At 37.7% G+C, this 22,105-nt stretch overlaps 1 protein-coding gene across 9 annotated transcripts in view; it reads left to right on the forward strand.

Moving 5' to 3' along the window:
• Positions 1–22,105, forward strand: part of HERC3 (HECT and RLD domain containing E3 ubiquitin protein ligase 3) — a 117,675-nt gene that overhangs the window by 62,742 nt on the left and 32,828 nt on the right. For 6 of the 9 annotated variants that reach the window (XM_036262417.1, XM_036262437.1, XM_036262423.1 and 3 more), the window contains 10 exons: positions 3,620–3,744; positions 5,865–5,924; positions 8,231–8,342; positions 8,760–8,949; positions 11,248–11,411; positions 11,539–11,652; positions 19,229–19,252; positions 19,340–19,429; positions 20,079–20,249; positions 21,771–21,914. In XM_036262417.1, coding sequence (XP_036118310.1) covers positions 3,620–3,744; positions 5,865–5,924; positions 8,231–8,342; positions 8,760–8,949; positions 11,248–11,411; positions 11,539–11,652; positions 19,229–19,252; positions 19,340–19,429; positions 20,079–20,249; positions 21,771–21,914 — 1,194 coding nt within the window. Of the gene's footprint in view, positions 1–3,619; positions 3,745–5,864; positions 5,925–8,230; positions 8,343–8,759; positions 8,950–9,411; positions 9,583–11,247; positions 11,412–11,538; positions 11,653–19,228; positions 19,253–19,339; positions 19,430–20,078; positions 20,250–21,770; positions 21,915–22,105 lie in introns of those variants that run through there. The other 3 variants (XM_036262428.1, XM_036262452.1, XM_036262457.1) reach the window with 3 other exon arrangements.

The following is a 22,105-nucleotide window of genomic DNA, read 5'->3' on the forward strand; positions in this document are numbered from 1 at the left end:
ACTGGTAAATATTTTCCAGGTCAGCAGCCTCGAGAAGGTTCTGTTTAGTCCTACCATCTGCGGTGATTGGGAACTCTGGCTTGAGAACTATTTTAGGCCCAGCTTCAGTGCTTCACAGAGAAATCTTTTTTTTTTATCCTCACCTGAGGACATTTTTTTCCATTTTTTGTTCAGATAGAGTGGGAGGGAGAGAGAGGAAGAGAGAGAGAGAGAGAAACATCGACATGAAAGGGACACATTGAGTGGCTGCCACCCACACGACCCAACCAGGGCCGGGGACAAACTGCAACTGAGGTACGCGCCCTTAGCAGGAACCGAACCCAGGTTTCTGTGGACTGCAGGCTGACGCTCCAACCACTGAGCCAAACTGGCCAGGGCTCACAGAGAAATCTTAAGGAAAGCTGAGATGATTCTGTGTTACTTCAAGATGTAAATAAAGTGAAGTTTGGAAAGCCCCAAATCTCTGCAAGTTAAAAACCTTTTATTAATAGTTTATAACTAGAGTGAATAACTCTAGTAGTAGAGTTTGAAGTATTTATATTCCTAAGAAACTGACTTGAATAATATTATCCAAAACATCCAAAAATATTTTTCCTGTGCAGTTCAACATAAAACTGTTTCCTTCCTTTTATAAATATGTTATTTGATGTACAGGGTGGAGCAAAAGTTTACAGTTCATACAGAAAATAATACAATAATTAATTATTACAATTAATAAATAATAATTCAAGAATAAACTCTGTTTTAGGTACTCACAACTGTAAACCCACTTTTGCCCCACCCTGTATGTATGTAGTTGTTTTTTTGTTTTTTTTTTAAATTCTTAGTGTATTAATCCTCTCGTGAAAAATCTGCACAATCCCCACAGATAAGCCACTGAAGAATCTTTGCTCCTTTTTGCCAGCACCAGCATTGGCCTTTGCAGTCCCCCTGCCTGTCTTCATTCTGTTCTTTAGTTCCTCTCTGTTTTCTTGAGGTTTTTTCCCACAGCCCATGTCTTGTGAGTCTCTATTTGGGTTCATTTTTCTTTGCATGATCCAAGGAATAATCATAAATCGTGCCAAAGCCAGTTGTCTTGCCACCACCAAAAATGGGTGACGAATCCATAAACAAAGGTAACACCTGCTGTGGTCTTGGGCAGTTTGGCTACTTGTTCTTGAATTTCTTGTCTCAGGTACTGTTGCCTTCCCAGGGTGAAGGACTTCGATGACCATTTGTTTCTGCTGAAGAAGTCTGTTGGTCATGAACTTCCTGGTCTCTACTGGGTTGTTCATGATGGCAGCTGGTCCTCAAGCAACAGGGAGGAAAAAAAGCTGTAGCTGAATATTAAACTTACTGTAATAAACACTGTTGTGACTGGCAAAGAAAACATTGGTAGAAGGAAGGGAAATAGGCTAGAGTTAAGGGAACAAGGCAGGTTAAAGTTTAAATACCTGTTAAGAGTGGTATGCATTAAAAATGTAAGATAACAAAGAAAATAAAAATAAAATATCACTTAGGAAGGTGTTGCTCTTTTTTAAAAAAAAAACCAAAAAACAGAAGCCTATACACTTTTACTTAAGCTATTAACTATAGATTTTTGTTTAGATACAGAGACTGATCAAATCATGTTTACCCTGTTACCGTATCGCATGAAGAATCACTTAAAGGACCAAGAAAAGGCATCTGTGTAGTAACAGGCTCCATTTTTGTAAAAGGCTGACTCATTCATTAATGCCAGGCCTGAGGAGGAAGAAGGGAGGGGAGGAGTTATGTTCAGGTACTCCTTTGCTACATGTGATTCTAGGTCTTGGCAATTTAGTGAGTATAAACCATAGGCACTCTTTTTCCTTTCATCTTGTTCCCTGAATAGGACTGAAGAAGGAATGTGGTTAGGAGTGTGCGTGTGTGTGAGAGAGTGTGTGTGTGTGTGTGTGTGTCTGTCTGTCTGTCTCAAAGCTTGCTAAATGATGTAATCCTCTTTTTCCTAGAACAGTTGTTCTCAACCTTGGTTGCCCATTAAAATCACCTGGGAGCCTTAAAAAAGTATTGATACCTCTAGGGATTCTGATCGAGTTGGTCTAGACTCTAGAATGTGACGTGGCTGCCAGGATTTGTGAGTATTCCGGTGATCCAAGGTGTAGCCAAAGTTGAGAAACACTGTCCTAGACCAGTTCTTCTTTTTGGATTGTATGTAATTAGAAGACAGTGATTGGAAGAAAATTGATGCTTCTTCTTAGGTTTTTAGGTAATTCTGAAATTGTACTTCATTTAAGGTATCTGTGGTTTATTGGGTGGACATACAGAAAATAATTCCATGTCTATATTTTATTATAAGTATGTGTTGGAGTCTGTGTTCAGCTGCACTCTCGAATGAGGAAGTAATTAAAATTTACATAATACTAATGGTTTTAACACCATTTTTGTGTGTGCCAAAATGTCTGCTTTTTCTTATTATTTTTCTCTGTGCAACTCAAGATGACTTTTGCTCTTTCAGTAGATGTCTGTGGCCATTTTAGTAAAATAATTGTCAAGAACCAGATGATCAAAAACTTTGGCAAGCATCTCTGATTCGTTACATGCTTTTCTCCTTTTCCCTTATAATGATATCTTAACTCATAACTATGGGAAAAACCAAAAAAATTTACTTTGAAAGTTATGTTTTTATGTGACAAAGGAGAAAAAATAATTTTATGAATTGATGGATGAATACTTTAATATTTTTTTGTTGGTTTTTGCGGACAAGTATAGGAAGCATAAAGCTTTTTCAACTTTTTCATCCTTCTGGATCAAGAACAGGATTTGGGGAAATCAGTTGAAAAATGGACATTTTAGAAAATAAAAGTGTTTATATTTTTAAAATCCCACTGAATAAAGGATGTACAATGCTGGGCAGCATTTGTAATATTTAAGTCCATTATTGACATGTCCTCTTGTCACCTTTCTGATAAATGTATAGCCATATACTTGGGGCAAGAAATTAAGAGGCATCACGTTTTTATAGATTATTTGCAGTATAGATTAAAACAACATTTTTATAATATATTTTGTTGGAGTTCAGTGAATAGTTATGGCACATGATTAATACCTTAAAAACCTTGATATAGTGATTCAAAGCCAAGGAGTAAGAAGTCTGGAAAAGTTGTCTTGGATTGGTTTCTCTGGGAAACAAACTCTGAGACTAAGATTTATGTTCAGAAAGTTTTTTGGGGGAGTGCACTATAGAACAACATCTACTTGGGGATAAAGGAGCCAGGATTGGGCAGAGGGGGGAGTTGAACTGCCAGTCAGTGTAACTGAGTCCTCAGCCAATTCTTGGAAAGCTCTGAGGTTGGGATGGCCCTTCGGCCAATCCTGAAGCAAAGGGTCTGGGCCTTTGTACCACGTCTCTGACTTCCACTGGATGTGAAACAAGTGGAGCAGTTTCTGGAGAGCATCTCAGCTGGGAGCTGTCAGGAGCTTACACTCTCAGCAGCTAGGGGAGTGAGTGCCCCCATTCTGAAGTGGGGTGGGCACATGGGTGATGCACCCCAGCTCCTGTAGTAGGTAAAACAAAATGGAGACTATGTCGGAAGAAGGAAAGGAGAAAAGAGCCATTCTACATAATTTTTCATCTTTACTGTTATATTTAATCCTCCAGAATTCCTCTCCTGCTGTTGACTTCAGGACTGTGAACCAAGCACATTATACCAGTTTAATAAATGATGAAACCATAGCAGTTTGGAGACAAAAACTCTCAGAACACAACAATGCAAATACAATCAAGTATGTGACTGCTTTTCATTTTCTTGTTTGCTAAGTAAAGAGGAATCTTCTAGCTTAGTGATTTTTTCTACTTCCGATTGAGGTTGTGAATGTAAGTGGTGTTTTACATTTTAGGGAATCATTTTTCTGTATATATTTATTCAGGATTTGGTGCGCTTACCCCAAATAACATAATAGATTGTTCCCCCATTCTTTCAGGGACTGTATTCCTCAACCTGCCTTGTTCAGATCTTAAAAATCTTGATGAAGGTCTGAGTTGACCTTTCTGCTAAGAAAACATTGTTATTGTTGATTGGCCTCAAGGGTTTCTTCATATGCATGTTCCAAAGCATCCTACATCTAAGACAACTCTTTTTGTTTTTTAAATCCTCACCCGAGAATATTTTTGCATTTATCTTCAGATAGAGCAAGAGGGAGAGGGGAGGAAGAGAGAGAGAAACATTGATGTGAGAGAGACACATCAACTGGCTGCCACCACACGACCCCGACCAGGGCCCGGGACAAACTGCAACCAAGGCACGTGCCCTTAGCAGGAACTGAACCCGGGACTCGCTGGTCCGCAGGCTGACGCTCTAACTGCTGAGCCAAACTGGCCAGGGCTAAGACAACTCTTATCTTACTTAATCTGAATTATTTCTAGTATTCAAAATGATTAGTTGAGATGGTAATTCAGTGTCAAGTTGGGAAAAATATAGTTGAGAGTATTGAGGCCTTTTATCAAGTTTTATTTTATTCTTAAAGGAGATATTTTTACTGCACATTTTTACACATTTTTCATTGTTTTTTTTTCCTCAGCATTTCCATTTTTCTGCAGTCTTATTCTTGGGAATAAATGAATCACACTCTGTGTACTAAGCAGTGGTAATTTCCAGAAATGTGTAGAATACATCTGCTTTATGATGTGGCTTGTAGTGGGGCAGATGACCAGAGTTTGAACTTTGGGGCACACTGGGCAATCATTGAGAATGCACTAGAGGAACTCTTGGCTGTCTTCAGAATAAATGTCTCTACTGAGGAGTTTAGGCTGGAAGGTGGCAGGGGATAAGGGACTAGGCTCACTGTTGAAGGGGTGGGGCAGAGAGACTATAGACTCACTCTGCTGGAGCCATGACACTTTGCTAGCTCTCAGTTTTCTTAGTTAGAAAATGAAAGGATGGAAGAAATGATCTCTAAAGATCTTTTCTAACCCAGATTCTATGATTAACAGAAGTGAGTGAATCAGTCATAGCATATTTGTTTCATTCCCTCCCTTTCCTTATATTGAGTGAGAGGGGTCCTCGGTCCTGGCATGTAACTTCACTCTCGATCCTCGGAAACTAGCTCTTTTCCCAGAAACTGAATAGTCTAGGTAATAGGAATAAATACTCATTTCACTTATTTTCAGTTTCTTTCTCCGATGGGCAACAAAATAGAAAGAAGTGGTTGTTCAGTTATTAATTTGCAAAGATAATTTCTGTATTTGGGAGATAACAGCTCATCTGTTTTGGTTTTATTTTGTGTTCGTGTTTGGAGGTGAGATGGGAATGTCTTAGATGGTTGGTGGTAGAAGAATGTTCAAGATCATTACCAGGTGCAAGAGTTTTTTGTGTTTTTTTTTGTTTTGTTTGTTTTTGGTAGTTTTGATGCTCTCTTTTAATTTTAACATGACTTATGGAAAATTTAAGCTCTTGTCCATTTTGAGATGTGACATGATACTTTTTTGTTTGTTTGTTTGATCTTCACCCGAGGACATTTTTTGCATTTATCCTCAGGTAGAGCGGGAGGGAGAGAGGGAGGAAGAGAGAGAGAGAAACATCGACGTGAGAGAGACACACTGAGTGGTCGCCACCCGCACGACCCCAACCTGGCCGGGGCCAAACCACAACTGAGGTATGTGCCCTTATGGAACCAAACCTGGGACTCTCTGGTCCGTGGGTCAATCAACGCTCTAACTGCTGAGCCAAACCAGCCAGGGCCGATTTTTTTTTTTTTTTTAAAGCAACCGTTTGTACATTTTCCAAGGCTTCACCTGGATAAGAAAGAATTGCTATTAATGAACCCCAAGAATAGATGTCTAATATTAAATAACTATCTGTATTTGTAATTATTAAAGGCTTCCCTCTGCTTTTCTTTCTGAACAGTGGTGTCATTCAGATATTATCTTCTGCAGCCTGTTGGAATGGAAGTTTTCTCGAAAAAAAGTAAGTGACTTAGAGTCTTAAAAAATACCCACATGTGATGCAGATGCTTACTCAGCAAAGGCCATGAAAGATTTCTGTTCTCTTTGATGGTGGTTGGCCTAATCCAGTGGATAAGCTAATGATTTGTGCAGAAACTGGGATGCCTAGTAATGATGACTGAGAGGACATAGGAAAGCAATGCCGATTCATGCCCAGTTGGCAGAGAAGCAGATTACCAAAGAGAGAGGCTGTATCTCAGAAAGAGTTGGTGTAATGTAAGATTTTTCAGGGTGTTCTAAAATGTTACTATTCTTACCATATATAGTATTTATTCTTGAATTCTTAATTCTTTAATCTCCTTGGTTTCTTTGGTTTGCTATCCCATAGGATTTTTTTTTTTTTCCCTTCAATAAGAGTGAGTTTAGGGGAAAGGTCCAAGGTCCAAGCAGACTTCAAGGCTTCCTGGACTCAGGTCCAGCCCAGCTCACCAGGATTACATTTGGGCTGAACTCACAGGTAGTAAATAGAGTGTTTTTTGGCTTGGCCTTGTCTCTTCTTCAGATAACCCCCTCATGAACCTGATGCAGCAGAATGGTCTTGTCATGGCCTTTGATTTTTGGTGATCCCAAGTCCTGACCATCTCTCAGTACTATTTTGCCAGTAAGAATTCCAAGAAGACTTAGACATCATTTCTGTGTATGAATCCCGCTCCCCCATTCCACCCAAATTATGTCCCTAACTTGGTTGCAAGAGGTCACTCAGAAACTCTCTTCAGTGAGTTAGAGATTGCTAAGTCGTTTACTTGTACCATTAGGGCAGCTGGAATGAGCTCATCCCATTCATTTCAGAGTCAATAGTTAGCCTTTTCCTCCAGGGAAAAGTATTCTGGACTGTGCTGATTTTGGTCTTTCAGAACAGATTCTCAACCAGGCTGATTATGTTTTCCCGGGGATATTTTTCAATGTCTAGTGGTATTTTTGGTTACAGTAGGCGAACATATACTACTGGCACCTAGTAGTCAAAGGCCAGAGAGGCTGCTAAGCAGTTCACAATTCCTCCCACTCAACAAAGAAGTGTCCAAACTCAAAAGTCAATAGTATCAAGTCTGAGAAACTTTGTTCTGGAGGGACAGCTCTTATGAAGGTTGGAAAGGGCTCTTGGCCAAATTTGTTAGGTTAACCAAACTTAGCATCATGGATTCTGTAGGGTTCTGGGTGAAGCTTTTTTTTCTGTAGGGTTCTGGTTGAACTGACCATGGTGCTATTTTAGGAGTCCTGCTCCTCCAATTTATACATAGTACATCATAGGAAACCAATTAAAATGAAGACCAGTTTTACAAAGCATAAATACATATAAATAAAATATTTTCTTCTGTTTTTTGTATTTTGTCTTTTCTAAATTAGTAAAATTATATCTAAGCATATGGAAGGTTACATATGGAACACCAGAATGAACTTTTATGGTTTGGGCAGATTTATTTCTAGAGCAACAAAAGATCCAACAAAGCTCAGACATCTCTTGGTTAGACAATTTAGGTTCCAGTACATGTAGCTATAATTTTTTTTAAAATGTGAGAAACTCTACTAATGTTTTTATAAATTAAAACATTGCTGTCAGAAGGTGTTTAAAACTCGGAATTGTGTCCATTACTCATAAACAGAAGGTTGTTTTGCAAATAGCTAGTTCTTTTGTAATTAATAGATATTGTATGTTCAAGAGTGGACATTTAAAAGGCCTAAGACTTTATTTAAGGTTGGAAAAATGATTAGTTGCCAGGAAGTGAAATTAGTCCCTGGGTGAATGTAATTGTATTGCTTGTATTAACTAAAAGACATTAACTTTGTATTTGTTGTAGATCTGATTTTTTAGAAAAACACTTTGTAAAGAAAGGCTTTAAACAAGGAGATTCTACTTGCCACTAGTTGATAAGTGGGCCAGTTTGCACAAGGAGTTTTTTTTTTTTTTGCATCTGGGCACAGCATCTACCGCCTGTTCAACGCACCACAGTTACAGAAAAAGACAGAAACACAGGAGTAAATCAGGGAAGTGCTTATAAACTTCAAGATGGCCTCCAGTCGAAATTATGATTCTTGTCCTTTGACCGGAAGGAAAAAAGACTTGACAATGTTAAGACTGTCTTGAAAAAGGGATTCCAGAGAGGTTTATTCTGTTTGACTTCTCCAAAATGTACCATTTTTATGTATATTGTCTGTCAGGTCAAATTTGTGTGATTAGTATGGATAAACTATTTTGTTTACCTATTTATAATTCCGGTCAGAGTGTTTGCTTTGTTTTTCTTACATATATATTTTTTTTTATTTGTTTAGAATTGATGAACATTTTAAAACAAGTCCCAAAATCCCTGGGATTGACCTGAATTCAACTAGAGTGTTATTTGAGAAGTTAATGAACTCTCAGCATTCCGTGATTCTAGAACAGGTATGTTCTTTATGTTGCTACAGTGTATGTTTAAAAATTCATTTTTTTTTTTCATTGCAATGATTCAACTTTCAAGAGAATGAAAAAGATGAAAAGGCAAAGGTCTTATAGAAACCTTAATTCTAAAGTATTCCCTTTGGGAATTTGACCTGCCTTCAGCTTTCCTTTTGGCCTAAACCTTTCTAAGGAAAGGCTCCTCCAGAGTGTAAGGTTTACATGGGCAGGGATCTTTGGCCTTTCTCTTCACTGATGTATCCTGAACACCTAGACCAGCGCCTGGCTTATAGGAGGTCCTCAGTGCATACAGTGAATGAGAGTTGAGCATATATCAAATATATATCAAATATATGAATTCGAGATAGAATAACTAGATCTCATATATGTTTGAATTTCTGAATACTCTTTTCTCTCATACAGATCTTAAACAGCTTTGAAAGTTGCCTGATTCCTCAGTTGTCAAGTTCACCACCAGATGTTGAAGCTATGCGAATTTATTTAATACTACCCGAGTTTCCCCTACTCCAGGATTCCAAGTATTATATAACGTTGACTATTCCCCTGGCTATGGCCATCCTTCGGCTGGATACAAACCCTAGCAAAGTATTAGGTGAATTTGCTAAACTCAATATTAGTGTTTTTGTGCTTTTTATTTTATTGATGTGACCACTAGTTATTGGTGGATTGAGATCCAAGAATCTATTTGTTGCCATTGAATGTCCTTAACATTTTAACCTTTTTTCTTTGCTGTTAATTTCTAACTAGCTATATTTATAATGGGAACAAATCGAACCATTATTTCAGTTATTTGAAATGATTCACACCAGACTAATCTTGATTTTTAAAGATTCACAAAGTTAGATTATCCAACTTTATTTTTTTCTTCTATTCTTGCTAGTAGTTAATAGCACCTCAAAATTCAATGTCCATCTGTTGCTTTTACTCCTATACCTAATTTAGGGGGTGGGAGTGAAATGAACTGTGTTGGTGATACACAGGTCTCCAGAAAAGGAGAGGAAGAAAATGACCTAGTGGAGACTTACCAAGTGTTTGTTTTGTTTTTCTTTTTTAGGACAGTTGAGTCCACACTGATTTTTGCAGGCTACGGACACTTTGCTGAGATAAGAACCTTCCGTTCCTCAGTGAATTGGAGAGTGTCTCTCATGGGAGTAGCGCCTGAGATGTTTTTATTAATCAAGTGCAGAAAGTGTGTCTCCTGGCTTTTTCCTTTTTTCCCCCCCCGGTAAATTTTTTTTAGGTGTTCACTGCAGCTCAGTAACTTCTTCATTCCATAAGAAGTAGGATGTAACTTGAGTGTGGTCTCCCCATGAGTAAAGAGACCTGTCTGTGTTCCTGAGGATGGAATACTGGCTTATATTGCTTCCACCTGTGCAGAAGATATAAAAACAGAAATAATCAAGGCACTAGTAGTAATATGTTAGCCCTTAATTATTTTTTTAAGATCAAAAGCCTTTTTGAGCATATTTTCTCAGGTGTGTTAATTAACTGTGAGGTAGAGAGATGGCAACCTGTGAAGGAGTATAGTACCTGACTTAAGTTTTGAAGTTTTTGTAGTTTTAGTTTTTTCAGGTAGAATGGCACAAAGCAATAAAAATTGTTCACTTTTACACTGACTTTGTTTTTAACTTCTAATTATAGAAATTTACACTTAGCGGGAACCAAACCCGGGTCTTTCTGGACTGCAGGCCGACGCTCTAACTGCTGAGCCAAACCGGCCAGGGCTAGAAATTTAAATGTAAAAGAATATCCCAAAGTAGAGAAAACACTACAAGAACACATCAATTAATGATTATCAATATTTTGCCCTTTTTGTTTTATCTATTCCCCTACCATCACCTTTTAATTTTTAAAAAAGTCTTAGACATCATCGCCCGACTGTTGTGGCTCAGTGGTTAAGTGTCGACCTATGAGGTCACTGGTTCAATTCTTGGTCAGCGTACATGCCTGGGTTTCAGGCTTGATCCCCAGTAGGGGGCATGCAAGCGATGTTGATGCTTCTCTTACTGATATTTCTGTCTCTCTCCCCCTCTCTAAAATATCAATAAAACATTTTTAAAAAGTCTCAAACATTATATTGTTTAATCGTTTAAATATTTCAATATGACTGAATTTATTTCTGACAAAGTAGAATTCAGTGGTATCTTTTTTTTTTTTTTTGATCAGGTTATGAGAAAGCATTGTTTGGTGAGAAGCAGAAATAGTTTTTCAGCTAATTATGCCTCTTGAAAGGAAAGAAGGGTTGTCACATTGGTGCTGTTCTGGGGTGTGTGGTCATTGACATCCCTGGTACAGGATTTAGGTGTGGTGTCTGAGAAGGTCTGAAAGGACCAGGATAAATGAATGCTCCTGCCTAAAATATGTACCTTAGCATCATGGCCACATGTACCCTTGGGACTGAAATTTTAGATTAGCATTCTGAATGAGTCTTTGAGGATAAAAATCAGATCAAGCTTTACAAAAAAAGCTCCAGGGATTCTTGTACAGCTGCTGCTCTCTCCAGAAAAGCTTTAATAGATCTATTAAAATATGTTTTTGTTGATTTTAGAGAGAGAGGAAGGAAGAGAGAGAGAGAAACATTGATGAGAGAGAAACATCAATTGGCTGCCTCCTGCACACCCCCTACTAGACATCGAGCCCTCAACCCGGGCATGTGCCCTGACCAGGAACTGAACTGGTGGCCTCTCAATGCATGGGGCGATGCTCAACAAACTGAGCCACACCAGCCAGGGCTAATGGATTCTTTTAAAGTCAATTTTAGGAAACTATTTTAGACTAACATTCACTTTCTAGCTATAGTGGTTTTTAGCTAGTAGGCAGAAGATGTAAATACTTAAGACATAAATATCAAGATTGTATGTTGAAATATGTCTTTTCTTTCTTTCTAAAGATAACTGGTGGTCTCAGGTATGCCCGAAATATTTCATGAAGCTGGTAAACCTCTATAAAGGTGCAGTTGTTTATCTACTGAGAGGAAGAAAGACATTCTTAATACCTGTACTGTTTAACAATTATATTACAGCAGCTCTCAAGCTCTTGGAGAAGTTATATAAGGTAAACATTGAGTGGAGCCAGCGGGAGAAGGCTGAATAAATGGGAGGGTCAAATGTCCTACTGAGGTGTCCTATGGGAACCCATTTTCCAGTTGTCTTGGTTTTAGTTGGCCTTATTTTTTTTTCAGGTAAATCTTAAAGTGAAGCATGTGGAATATGATACATTTTACATTCCTGAGATTTCTGGTCTTGTGGACATTCAGGAAGACTACCTCATGTGGTTCTTGCATCAGGCAGGCATGGTAAGAATTTATGTAAAGCGTATCTTACAGCTTTAGTCTTTTCTCAGAGTATAAGTAAGGATAAAGAAATCACATCTGAGCCTTGTACTTTGCCCTTGACTTTGGTTAGTGTCATACCTGTGTTTTATCCACTGGCTCTTGCATACTTGGAAGTGCTTTGAGGAGTCACAAATGATCATAAGGAGTTATAAATGGGTAGTCACACAGAATGGTAAACATTTTAATTAGTTGTCAACATTAAAAAAAAAATCAAGGTATCTAAAGTAGTCAAACTCATAGAAACAGAAAGTAGAATTGTGGGGCGGGGAAATGGGGAGTTGTATAGCAGGTATGGAGTTGCAGTTTTAGAAGATGACAGAGTTCTGGAGATCACTGCACAATAATGCAAATGTAGTTAACACTACTGAACTGTATACTTTAATATGATAAAGATAGTAAACTTTGTTATATGTCTTTTGCCACCATTTTAAAATGTCAAGACATATAAAATGATTTTTTAGCTTTTCTTAAAATTTGGAAGATCTGGCCACATGACTTTGTCTTCCTAGATGGCAGCAATTGGCTAGAGTTCAATTGTGGTTCCTTAGACGAGGCTTCTTTGTGCCATAATCCTCACTGTAGCTTGATTTTAACATTGAGGAAAGGACATTTGCTCTTTATAATCTTCTAATAACTATCTACCTTATTTCAGTTGTCTTATTCAGCTGCCTGAACCCAATAGGCCACCTCTGATTTAGGATTATGTGAGTGAAAATGTCGTATATCCCTGACCTAGTTCTCACTGTATGTTAGACATTCTGTCCAAGGAACTGCATTTGGATTCCTACCTGCCACCCTTGACATGGCAAGAACTGCTCAGTTCGATTGCTCTGGCTTGAGATATATGCAAGGCTTTTTGAGATCCCCATCTGTGGAGTATGTGCAAATAAATTTGAGTCAGGTCAGAAAACAGAATGATAATTTGGTTATAATATTTAGTGAAGCCATGAATACCAGATAACATTTGAGGTGAGTTCTTGCCAGTTTAACAGATTTAACACCAACAGTTAGGCAATTTTTTCCCTGTAGGGTTTTTGGAGGTCAATAATGGCCTCCAAAACCAAGGTATTTAAATAGGTTTATTTAACTAAGCAAGATTGTTTTCTTTGTGAAATAATAGATGATTAATGTTAGGCACAATATTGTGTTTTTAATAAGATTTTATAATTACCTTGAAAAAACAAAAATACTTTTCAACACAAGTGGATTAGAGTCTTCTAAATAGGTTTACATGGGAAATTTCACATGGAAGCAATGAATTCTGCTTTCACCTGCTAATTTAGAAATTATAAAAAGATTAGCTCTTTTGTTTTATCAGTCTGTATCAAGGTATTATTCATTGAATAATGCAATGTTAAGAGCCGAAATAAGCCTTATTAATTATTTAGGCCAACTGCTGTTTTCAGGAGGAAATTGAGACTCAGAGAAGTTAAACAATTTTCCCACCAATTTAATTAGCCATACAAGCCAAGTCTTCTGACTTCTACCCTTTTTCTGACTTTTAATGCTGAATAGGATAATTCTAATGAACCTTAATTTTTTTTTGCCACTGAAGGAGAAGTTACTGGTGTTAAATCTAGATTAAGACTGTAATCTCTGAATGGAGGTTAAATGAGCACCTTTTACAATTTGTTTATAGTTTCTTTCTCTTAATATTTAATAAGAAAATATAGATCTTGAATACCAAATGCTCATCTCCTCTTTAGGATTTAAGGTAGTTATTATAGAAAGGTAGAAAATTAGGTGACCTTTTGTAATTTCTGTAGAATTAAAAAATTATATTAGGTACAATACTATTAGAAATTGAAGTCGAAATTTCTTGATATCTTGTATTTAAACCTGAACTGCTAAAGCCATTTTATATGTAAATTTGTTTTTTAACCACTCTTTTGAGGTATAATTGACATATGAAATTATAGTAATTTCAGATGTACAACATAATGATTCAGTGTTTGTATACACTGCAAAATGATCACCATGATCTAATTACTGTCCATCAGCATACATAGTTACAGATGTTGTTTTACTCCTTTTAAATAAGTTTATTTATTTATTTTTTAGAGAGAGAGGAAGGGCGAGAGAGATAGAAACATTGATGTGTCGGCTGCCTCCTGCACGGCCTCTACTGGGGATGGAGCCCACAATTCCAGTAGGTGCCCTGACCGGGAATCGAACCGAGACTTCTCAGTCCATGGGACGGTGCTCAGTCCACTGAGCCACACCGGCCGGGCCAGATGTTTTTTTTCTTGTCATGAGAACTTTTAAGATTTACTGTCTTAGCAACTTTAAAATGTGCAATACAGTATTATGAACTCTAAGTCACCATGCTATACATTAGCTCATCGGAACTTAGAACTTGTACTGTTTGACCTGTATCTCCCCGACTTCCCAACCCCTAGCCCCTGGAAACTACCATTCTTCTGTTTCTTTGAGATTGGCTTTTTTCTTTTTTTTTTTTTTAAGATTCATCATATAAGTGATACCATACAGTATTTATCTTTCTCTGGCTTATTTCACTTACCATAATTCCCTTCAGGTTCGCCTATGTTGTTTCAAATGGAAGAATTTCCTTGTTTTATAGCAGAATAATATTCCATTGTATGTATGCTACAGTAAATAGATTTTTTTGTGTTAAATGTTTTAGCTTGGTAGTAGCTGAGGCAATAGAGCGTGTAGTTCAGAGCACATGCTTGAGTAAAAAAAGAACTGGGTTCTCTCTTCACTCTAGCCTGTTACCTATGTGACCGTAGGCAAGTTACTTAACTTCTGTAGGCCTAGCATCCTCATTTGTAAATGAGAATTATAACAGTATTGTGAGACTTAAATGGAGGAAAGCATGCATGGAAAAGCCTTACTTGGCAGAGCGCTGTACTTGGCTTATAGCAAATAAATCTTTAACTGTTTTCCAGTAAGCTGTTCTCAGCACCTAGTAAACATCGGGTGCCTTCTAGTCACTGGGGATGGAGACATGCACAGTACCTGGTGGCTGCCTCTGTGGGGTGTTCAGTGCAGAGGCAACAGTGAAAAGGGAATTACAGAGGGAAATAACATGTGCAAAGGGCTATGGAGCACAAAAGACATTCTAAAGTGGCTTATTTTTGTTCATTTTACAGAGGAGGTGGTAGTAGCTTATTTCCATTAGTAAACTGCCATCATCCACTTGAAAATGAAGTAACACAAGATGTGTGATTTTTGTGGGCTCCCATAGAGGGCAGCACAAGTAAAAGAGTTAGTGATACGAAAGTAAATGCTTCAAAAAGAAAGCTAGAGTCAACTTGATATATTGCCTTGTGTGTCACACGGGGGCAGTGTTTCTGCTCTGAGTTCTGTAGTGTGCATGGTCAGACAAGGCAGACGTTTTTGCCTCAGCATTCAGTGATGGCTGGGAGCCAGATATGCCCATGGTGGGTATAGGAACACGTGGTGGCAGGCAGATCCTACAGCAGATGTTCCTGTGTTTTCTTATTGGCTTGACAGGTGTCTGTGATGTTGATATGGAATTAAAAAAAAGATAATGCCAGTTCTTCAGTTCTGTATCATGTTCTTATTGATTGCTCCTATTCATATACTTTAAAAAATGAACTAAGGTCACAGTGCAACCCCAATTCAAGCAGAAACACTTGAAATGTGATCCACCAGTACTTTGCTAGTTTTAGGTGTTTGAGACTCATTTTGTGGGAATAGATGGCCCAGGACAAGCAGCCCCTCAGAGGGGATCACATGTCAATTCATGACATATCCTTCTAAGTCAGGGAGACAAGTCAGGAAACAAAATTATAACAGCTGTTTCAGTGTTTATTTCATGTAATATGGAAATGCCAATACTAATACCATTTCTAAAATATTCAGCAGTCACACAATAAAAATCAGTGAACTTATTATATTTCAAATACAAAAAAGTCATAGACTTATAAAAAGTTTACAGATATACAGTAGACCTTCATATAGGTCTGGTGCTCCTTTTGATGGAGTAGCCTTCTCTTCTTCACCCTCCTTAGAAATGGCACTGTGGTCCTCCCCTGGGGGAGGGTCTTCTGGACCATCAACTCTGTAGCCTTGGCTCTGGTTCCTGACTGAGGCAGTTTAGGATTCCTTTTCAGCCAACCCACTCAACTGAGAGCATGGTGACCCCGCCAGCAATTTAACCCCTGTCCTTCTGCAGACAGAGATCAGCTTCCTTCCCAAACTGGGCTCTGTCAGGGGGTGGGAGGGTCAGGCAAAGAGCGGAGGGAGGGAATGAGAGCTATGGGGGGAGGGCTTGTGGTGGGGTTTGCAGGGAGAGGGTAGTGGAGAGTCAGAGACCTGGAGTGGGACTGTTGATTGATGTCTGGAATAATTCTTGGGTTGGCAAAAGTAGGTTTACAGTCATTTGTATGGAAAAGAATACAATAATTAATAAATAATAATACAAGAATAAATTCTGTGTTTTGTGTTCTCACAACTGGAAACCTACTGTTGTCCCTCCTGTATACTACGCCAACAAAAATACCAGTATTTAAAAATACTAGGTATACTGGGGCACTTTAATGCCAACAACTGGTTTTATAGTCACTGTTATCTTTTCTCTCATAGTCACTTTTACATTGGAAGTGTTCAAAACTTCATCATGGTTTATAGACCAACACACATTAAAGATCTTCCTTTTCTCTTAAGAATAAGCAAATCACACTTAGAGTAAAATAATCTGTTCTGAGATGAAGATTCTAAAATTCTGAATATTGACACCAGTTTAAAATCTACTTCCCCCGGATACTTATACCTTTTGTAGGTACTTAAGACTAGAAGATAATTTTTCAAAGTACTGTCTCATGGCATGTGTGTGTGTTTTATTTTAGTGATTTCAGTTCCTAAGTTTAAACTAATTAGATACGTAGGCATGAATAAGTCATGTTCGCCTGGATTATGTATGCATGATTTCATACCTGTCTCACTGGACAAAACTGTCTTTTCGATTAGTGTTCCTTATTCTAGGGAAATGTTCCAAGATCCATAAAGGAAACTGTTTCTAAAGGATAAACAGAGTGCCCAGCCGGTGTGGCTCAGTGGTTGAACATCAACCCTTGCACCAAGAGGTCACCGGTTCACTTTTCCAGTAGGGCACATGCCCAGGTTGTGGGCCAAATGCCCAGTGTGGGGCATGCAGGAGGCGGCCAGTCGATATTCTCTCTCGTTGATGTTTTTCTCTATCTTTCTCCCTGTCCCTTCCTCTCTCTCTAAAATCAATACAAAAAATAAAATAAAATACTTTTATTTAAATTTATTGGTGGATTTTAATTAAAATTGCTTTTTGTTTTTCCTCACCAGAGGATATTTTTCCATTTATCATCAGATAGAGTGGAAGGGAGGGAGAGAGAGAGAGGGACAGAGGGAAACATTGATGTGACAGAGCCATATCGACTGGTTGCCTCCCACAGGACCCAACCAGGGCTGGGGACAAATCACAATGAGGTATGTGTCCTTGACCTGAATCGAACCTGTGACTCATTGGTCCGTGGGCTAATGCTCTAACCACTAAGCAAAATCAGCCAGGGCAATTGAAATTGCTTTTAAATGATATCATTGGAATATACACAAACACAAAAGGAGGTAGGCATGCACTACATATTCATATAGCACTTAAATAAAACGGAATCAAATGTATAGATTGAATACAAACTAACTCTAAAATGAATAAAATGTGGGTAGCCTTGCTGAAACCGTACCCTGCTTGCATGCAGATTGGGACTGCCTGCTGTCAGGCCTTGGTGCTTGAGTTCCAAGGCCTCTCCTATTTACCCTGGCATGACTCAGCTCTTTCTTCCTTTTAGCTACGATGTTTTTTAATTTGTTTTTTTTTTTCTTCTTTTATTTATTTATTTTTGTTACAGATGTTTCTCCTTTTTCCCCCCATTGACACCCTCTTCCCCCTCCCTCCCCACCCCATCCCCAGCTTTGTTGTCCATGTCCACTGGTCATGCATACATGCATATAAGTTCTGTGGTTTATCTCCCGCCCCCCTTCTGGGAATTGTCAGTCTGTACCCTACTTCTGCGTCTCTGGGACTACCCTGTTCTTCAGACTGTTATGTTCATTATATTCCACAAATAAGTGAGATCATATGATACTTGTCTTTCTCTGTTTGGCTTGTTTCACTTAGGATAATACTTTCCAGGTTCCTCCATGTCATCTTTTTTTTTTTATCCTCACCCGAGGATACTTTTCCATTTTTTGTACAGATAGAGTGGGAGGGAGAGAGAGGAAGGGAGAGAGAGAGAGAGAAACATCGACGGGGCCGGGGACAAACTGCAACCGAAGTACGTGCCCTTAGTGGGAACCGAACCCGGGTCTCACTGGACCGCAGGCCGACGCTCTAACCGCTGAGCCAAACTGGCCAGGGCCCTCCATGTCATCTTAAAGGAGAAGTGCTCTTTCTTTCTTACAGCTGCATAGTACTCCATTGTGTATATGTGCCACAGCTTTTTTATACTCTGGTTTCTCTTCAGATCGAATAAATCTTTTGCCTTTTAGCTACTATTAAACCTTCATTTACTTCGAGAGCCGGGACAGCTCTGGCCCTTTCCTGGATGCAAATGAAATCACTTAACCAACGAAGACTGCCTTTCTTCTTTTCTTATTACTCTTGGACAATTAAGTATAACATGGCACCAATGCAATCATTAAAATAAATGCAAATTATATTGTGCATGCCATTATAAGGAGGTCATTCAGAATGTGTTTTATTGATTTTGTTTAGGATATTATTTATTTTTTAGAAACCTATAAAATTAAAAAAATGTATATAGCACCCTCATATATCTGAGAATAAATTCATAGTTTTCCATTTGAGAACTATTACTATAGATCAACATGATCTGTATTGCTGATATTTTTGTTTGTTTCTATTAACTTTATGAACAATGTTTGTTAAGTAACCTAGAAAAAACTTCCAGAAGAGATTTTTTTCCCCTGATAAACTGAAACTAGCATATGTTTTAGATACATTTGTGGGTTTTTAAATTTTACTGTTATTCCCCTCCTCAAAAGTTTAAGATTTTATTTACATATTGATGGAGTGTCTTCTGTAGGTCAAGCATTGTTTTTAATGCTGAGTCAGAGACAGCTTTTAAATATATGGTTTCTCTTCCCAGTAATAGCCTGTGTGTGTGTAAGAGATTTAACATGCTGACAAATAAATGTAATTTGCATTAACTTTATCCAACTAAAGGAACCTCTGAAGTCAAGGTTTTAAAATTCCTGTTTTGAAATTAGATTTATTTTATGAAAGAGAATTCTATTAATACTGTGAATTATGGAGTTAATGAAATGGCCTCTAATGGTCCTTTAAAATTTTTTATAGATTGTTTTTAGTTTTTTTCTCAGTCTGTGTTCATCAAAACATTTGGTCTATTCCATTAAAATCTAGTCAGCCATTCAAATGGGGTTTGTTCTGTGGCCAAATAGATAGTTTATATGTTTTGTTATTTGTATTTCACATTTGAACAGGGTAAAAAGTTTAGGTTTTGCAATTCAAATAGACTTTTTATTTTTCTTTACACAGAAGACTAGACCATCTATAATACAGGTAAATGATTATTTTCAAATTTACTTATATATATTTCCAACAGTATTTCTGTGGATACTACAGTATTGCCAATAATGTTTTATTTAGGATGCTGTAACACTTTGTTCCTATCCTTTCATCTTTGATGCCCAAGCCAAGACCAAAATGTTACAGACGGATGCTGAACTACAGATGCAGGTTATCATATTTTAAAAATTACTTTTTCTTCTTATGTGTTTCTTTCAACTTACACATTCAGTTGTAATTTCTACTAATAAGAGAAAGTCTATTTGGACATGTTCCATTCTAACTTTTTGAACTAGTACAAATATTTTAGCAATTTTATGTGTACATGTGAGTACACATTTACATAGATCAGGGGTTGGCAAGCGTTTTCATAAAGGGCCACATTGTAAATATTTTAGTCTTTGTTGGCCATACAGTCTGTCTCAACTATGCAACTCCGTTGTAGCACAAAAAGTGATAGACAGTATGTGAATGACTGAGCACGGCGGTATTCCAATAGAACTGAATGTGCACTGAAATTTGAATTTTCTATAATTTTCACATGTGATGAAATATTATTCTTTTGATTATTTTTTTCAACAATATAAAAATATAGAAACCACTCTGAACTCAAGAGCTGTACAAAAAACAGGCAGCAGGCTCGATTTGGTCCAGTTGTCTGCTGACCCCTGATTGAGATAGAAAGATAGCTAAATGGAGCTTGGTGATTCTTTATTGAATTACAACTTAAGTTATAAAGATTTATTTTAAGTACACATTTTTATTATAAAATATTATTGGTTTTGATAAGCTTACAAAGATATTTGATGTATCATTCCAGGTAGCAGTCAACGGAGCCAACCTGCAGAATGTCTTCATGCTGCTCACCTTGGAGCCTCTGCTGGCCAGAAGCCCCTTCCTGGTCCTTCACGTTCGCAGGAACAACCTCGTTGGAGATGCCCTAAGAGAGCTGAGCATTCATTCTGATATTGATCTAAAAAAGCCTCTCAAAGTGAGCCCTTCAGTATATTCCTCTAAATACCCTTATTGATTTTCTTTAAACAGTATTGAAGCAGCAAAGATCTTAACTATGAAAACTGTGGAGTGCAGTTATTCATTCTTTCTTTCATTCATTTTACAAGAATTTAATCACCTCCTGATCTGTCAAATCACCAAACAGCACATCTCAACATCAGATAAAAATGCCGATTACTTGAGGGATTATAGGGCTTTCTTTGTCTGTGTCTTTGGTGTATCTGCTCCAGCTCTACCAAAAACAAGCAAATAACAGCAAAACTAAAGCTTCAGCTAGGTGTAAAACTATTAGCCAGCGTCTAGGAAGTCTTTGGATATTAAAGATTTAAGGGAAAGAAGGTAAAAAGGAGACTATAGAAAGGTAGTGAAATCATTTGGGAAGCTGTTGGCCTATTATGACAGGCACTCTTAGTACCCTGCTATTATTGAATTAAGAAATTGTCTTTCCTTATAGACTGTGCATGTTTGTGTTACTACTTATTGTATTCCCTGGGCTTAGCACAATGCTTAATGCACAGTAGGTGTTAATAAGTATTTAGTGAATTACTTGAAATTTTAAGTCATTTATCTTACCCTTCAGAAGACTTCCATATCTTTATTAGCAATCCTCTTGTAAACTTCAGTTTCTCCCCAGAACTTCGGGGTTAGATTTTCGATCTAACAGGGGCTTCTTTTTGCCCACTGTTTTCAATCAGTAATTTAGATAAGAGTTTTTCTCCAAAGCATGAGTGAGTTGTCTTCTGCTGGCATCTATTCCCACCTTTACTCTTGTCTTGCTGTGGGCAGCCTTGAAGACAACCACAGGATAAGCTTTCTCAAATGCTGTTTTTAGCTCTGTGCCTGAGCCCTTACCTATAAAATGGGGATGATAATAGTAATACCTATGCATAAAGCTGCTCTGAGCATTCGGTTAATAGACTTTAAGTGCTGGCATGTAGTAACTCTCAGTAACTCTCATTCACTGATTTGCTGTAGTTGTTATGAGATGACCATTATGGGTCTAGCATGCCCCAGGTGGGCCTGTTTGTGGAACATCTTGTAGCCCCTCACGGAGCCCAGGTCTGTACCTATTTAGAATGCCCTTCTCTCTTCCATATGTGTGTGTTTCTTCAAGAGCCCCGTCTTTTACTCAGGTTAATCATTGCTTATCTCTATGTGCCAGAGCATTTACCTCTCAAAGTATTTGACTCTTTGAAAATAAAGTGTATTCTCTAATGAATTATTTTATGTTTGCCTTACTGCCCTAAATAGATGGACATTTAGTGAACTTCTGACTTTCTTTGTATTCCTGACATACCTAGTAAAAATTCTTTCTGTGTGTCTGTAAGTGCCTTGTTAATAATCAGCGGATGCATCTTGCAGTTTTCATTGCATCATTGTATTCTGTGTTATATCTTCCTTCCTTTGTCCTGACTTTGGAAAGAATTTGCTAAAAAAAAAAAAAAGATAGAATACCAAAGATTCTTTAAAGTATTAATTCTACTTTCATTGCTTTAAGGTAATCTTTGACGGTGAAGAAGCAGTGGATGCTGGTGGTGTCACAAAGGAGTTCTTTCTTTTACTGTTAAAAGAACTTTTGAATCCCATCTATGGAATGTTTACCTACTATCAGGATTCACATCTCCTGTGGTTTTCAGATACAGTAAGTTAGTGACATTATCGTTAAACAGATGGATAGAATTAAACTTTTTTCTTTGGTTGTAAGACCCAGACTTCTGACTTTGAAAAGGGAAGCATAACAAAGAAAATAATTTAAAATGTCTAAATAATGCATCCAGTCTTTTTTTTACCTGTTGTCAAGACCTCATAGGGTCTTTTGTCACCCATCAGTCC

This window comes from Molossus molossus, unplaced genomic scaffold (assembly GCF_014108415.1).
Source record: "Molossus molossus isolate mMolMol1 unplaced genomic scaffold, mMolMol1.p scaffold_m16_p_1, whole genome shotgun sequence".
NCBI lineage: Eukaryota > Metazoa > Chordata > Mammalia > Chiroptera > Molossidae > Molossus > Molossus molossus.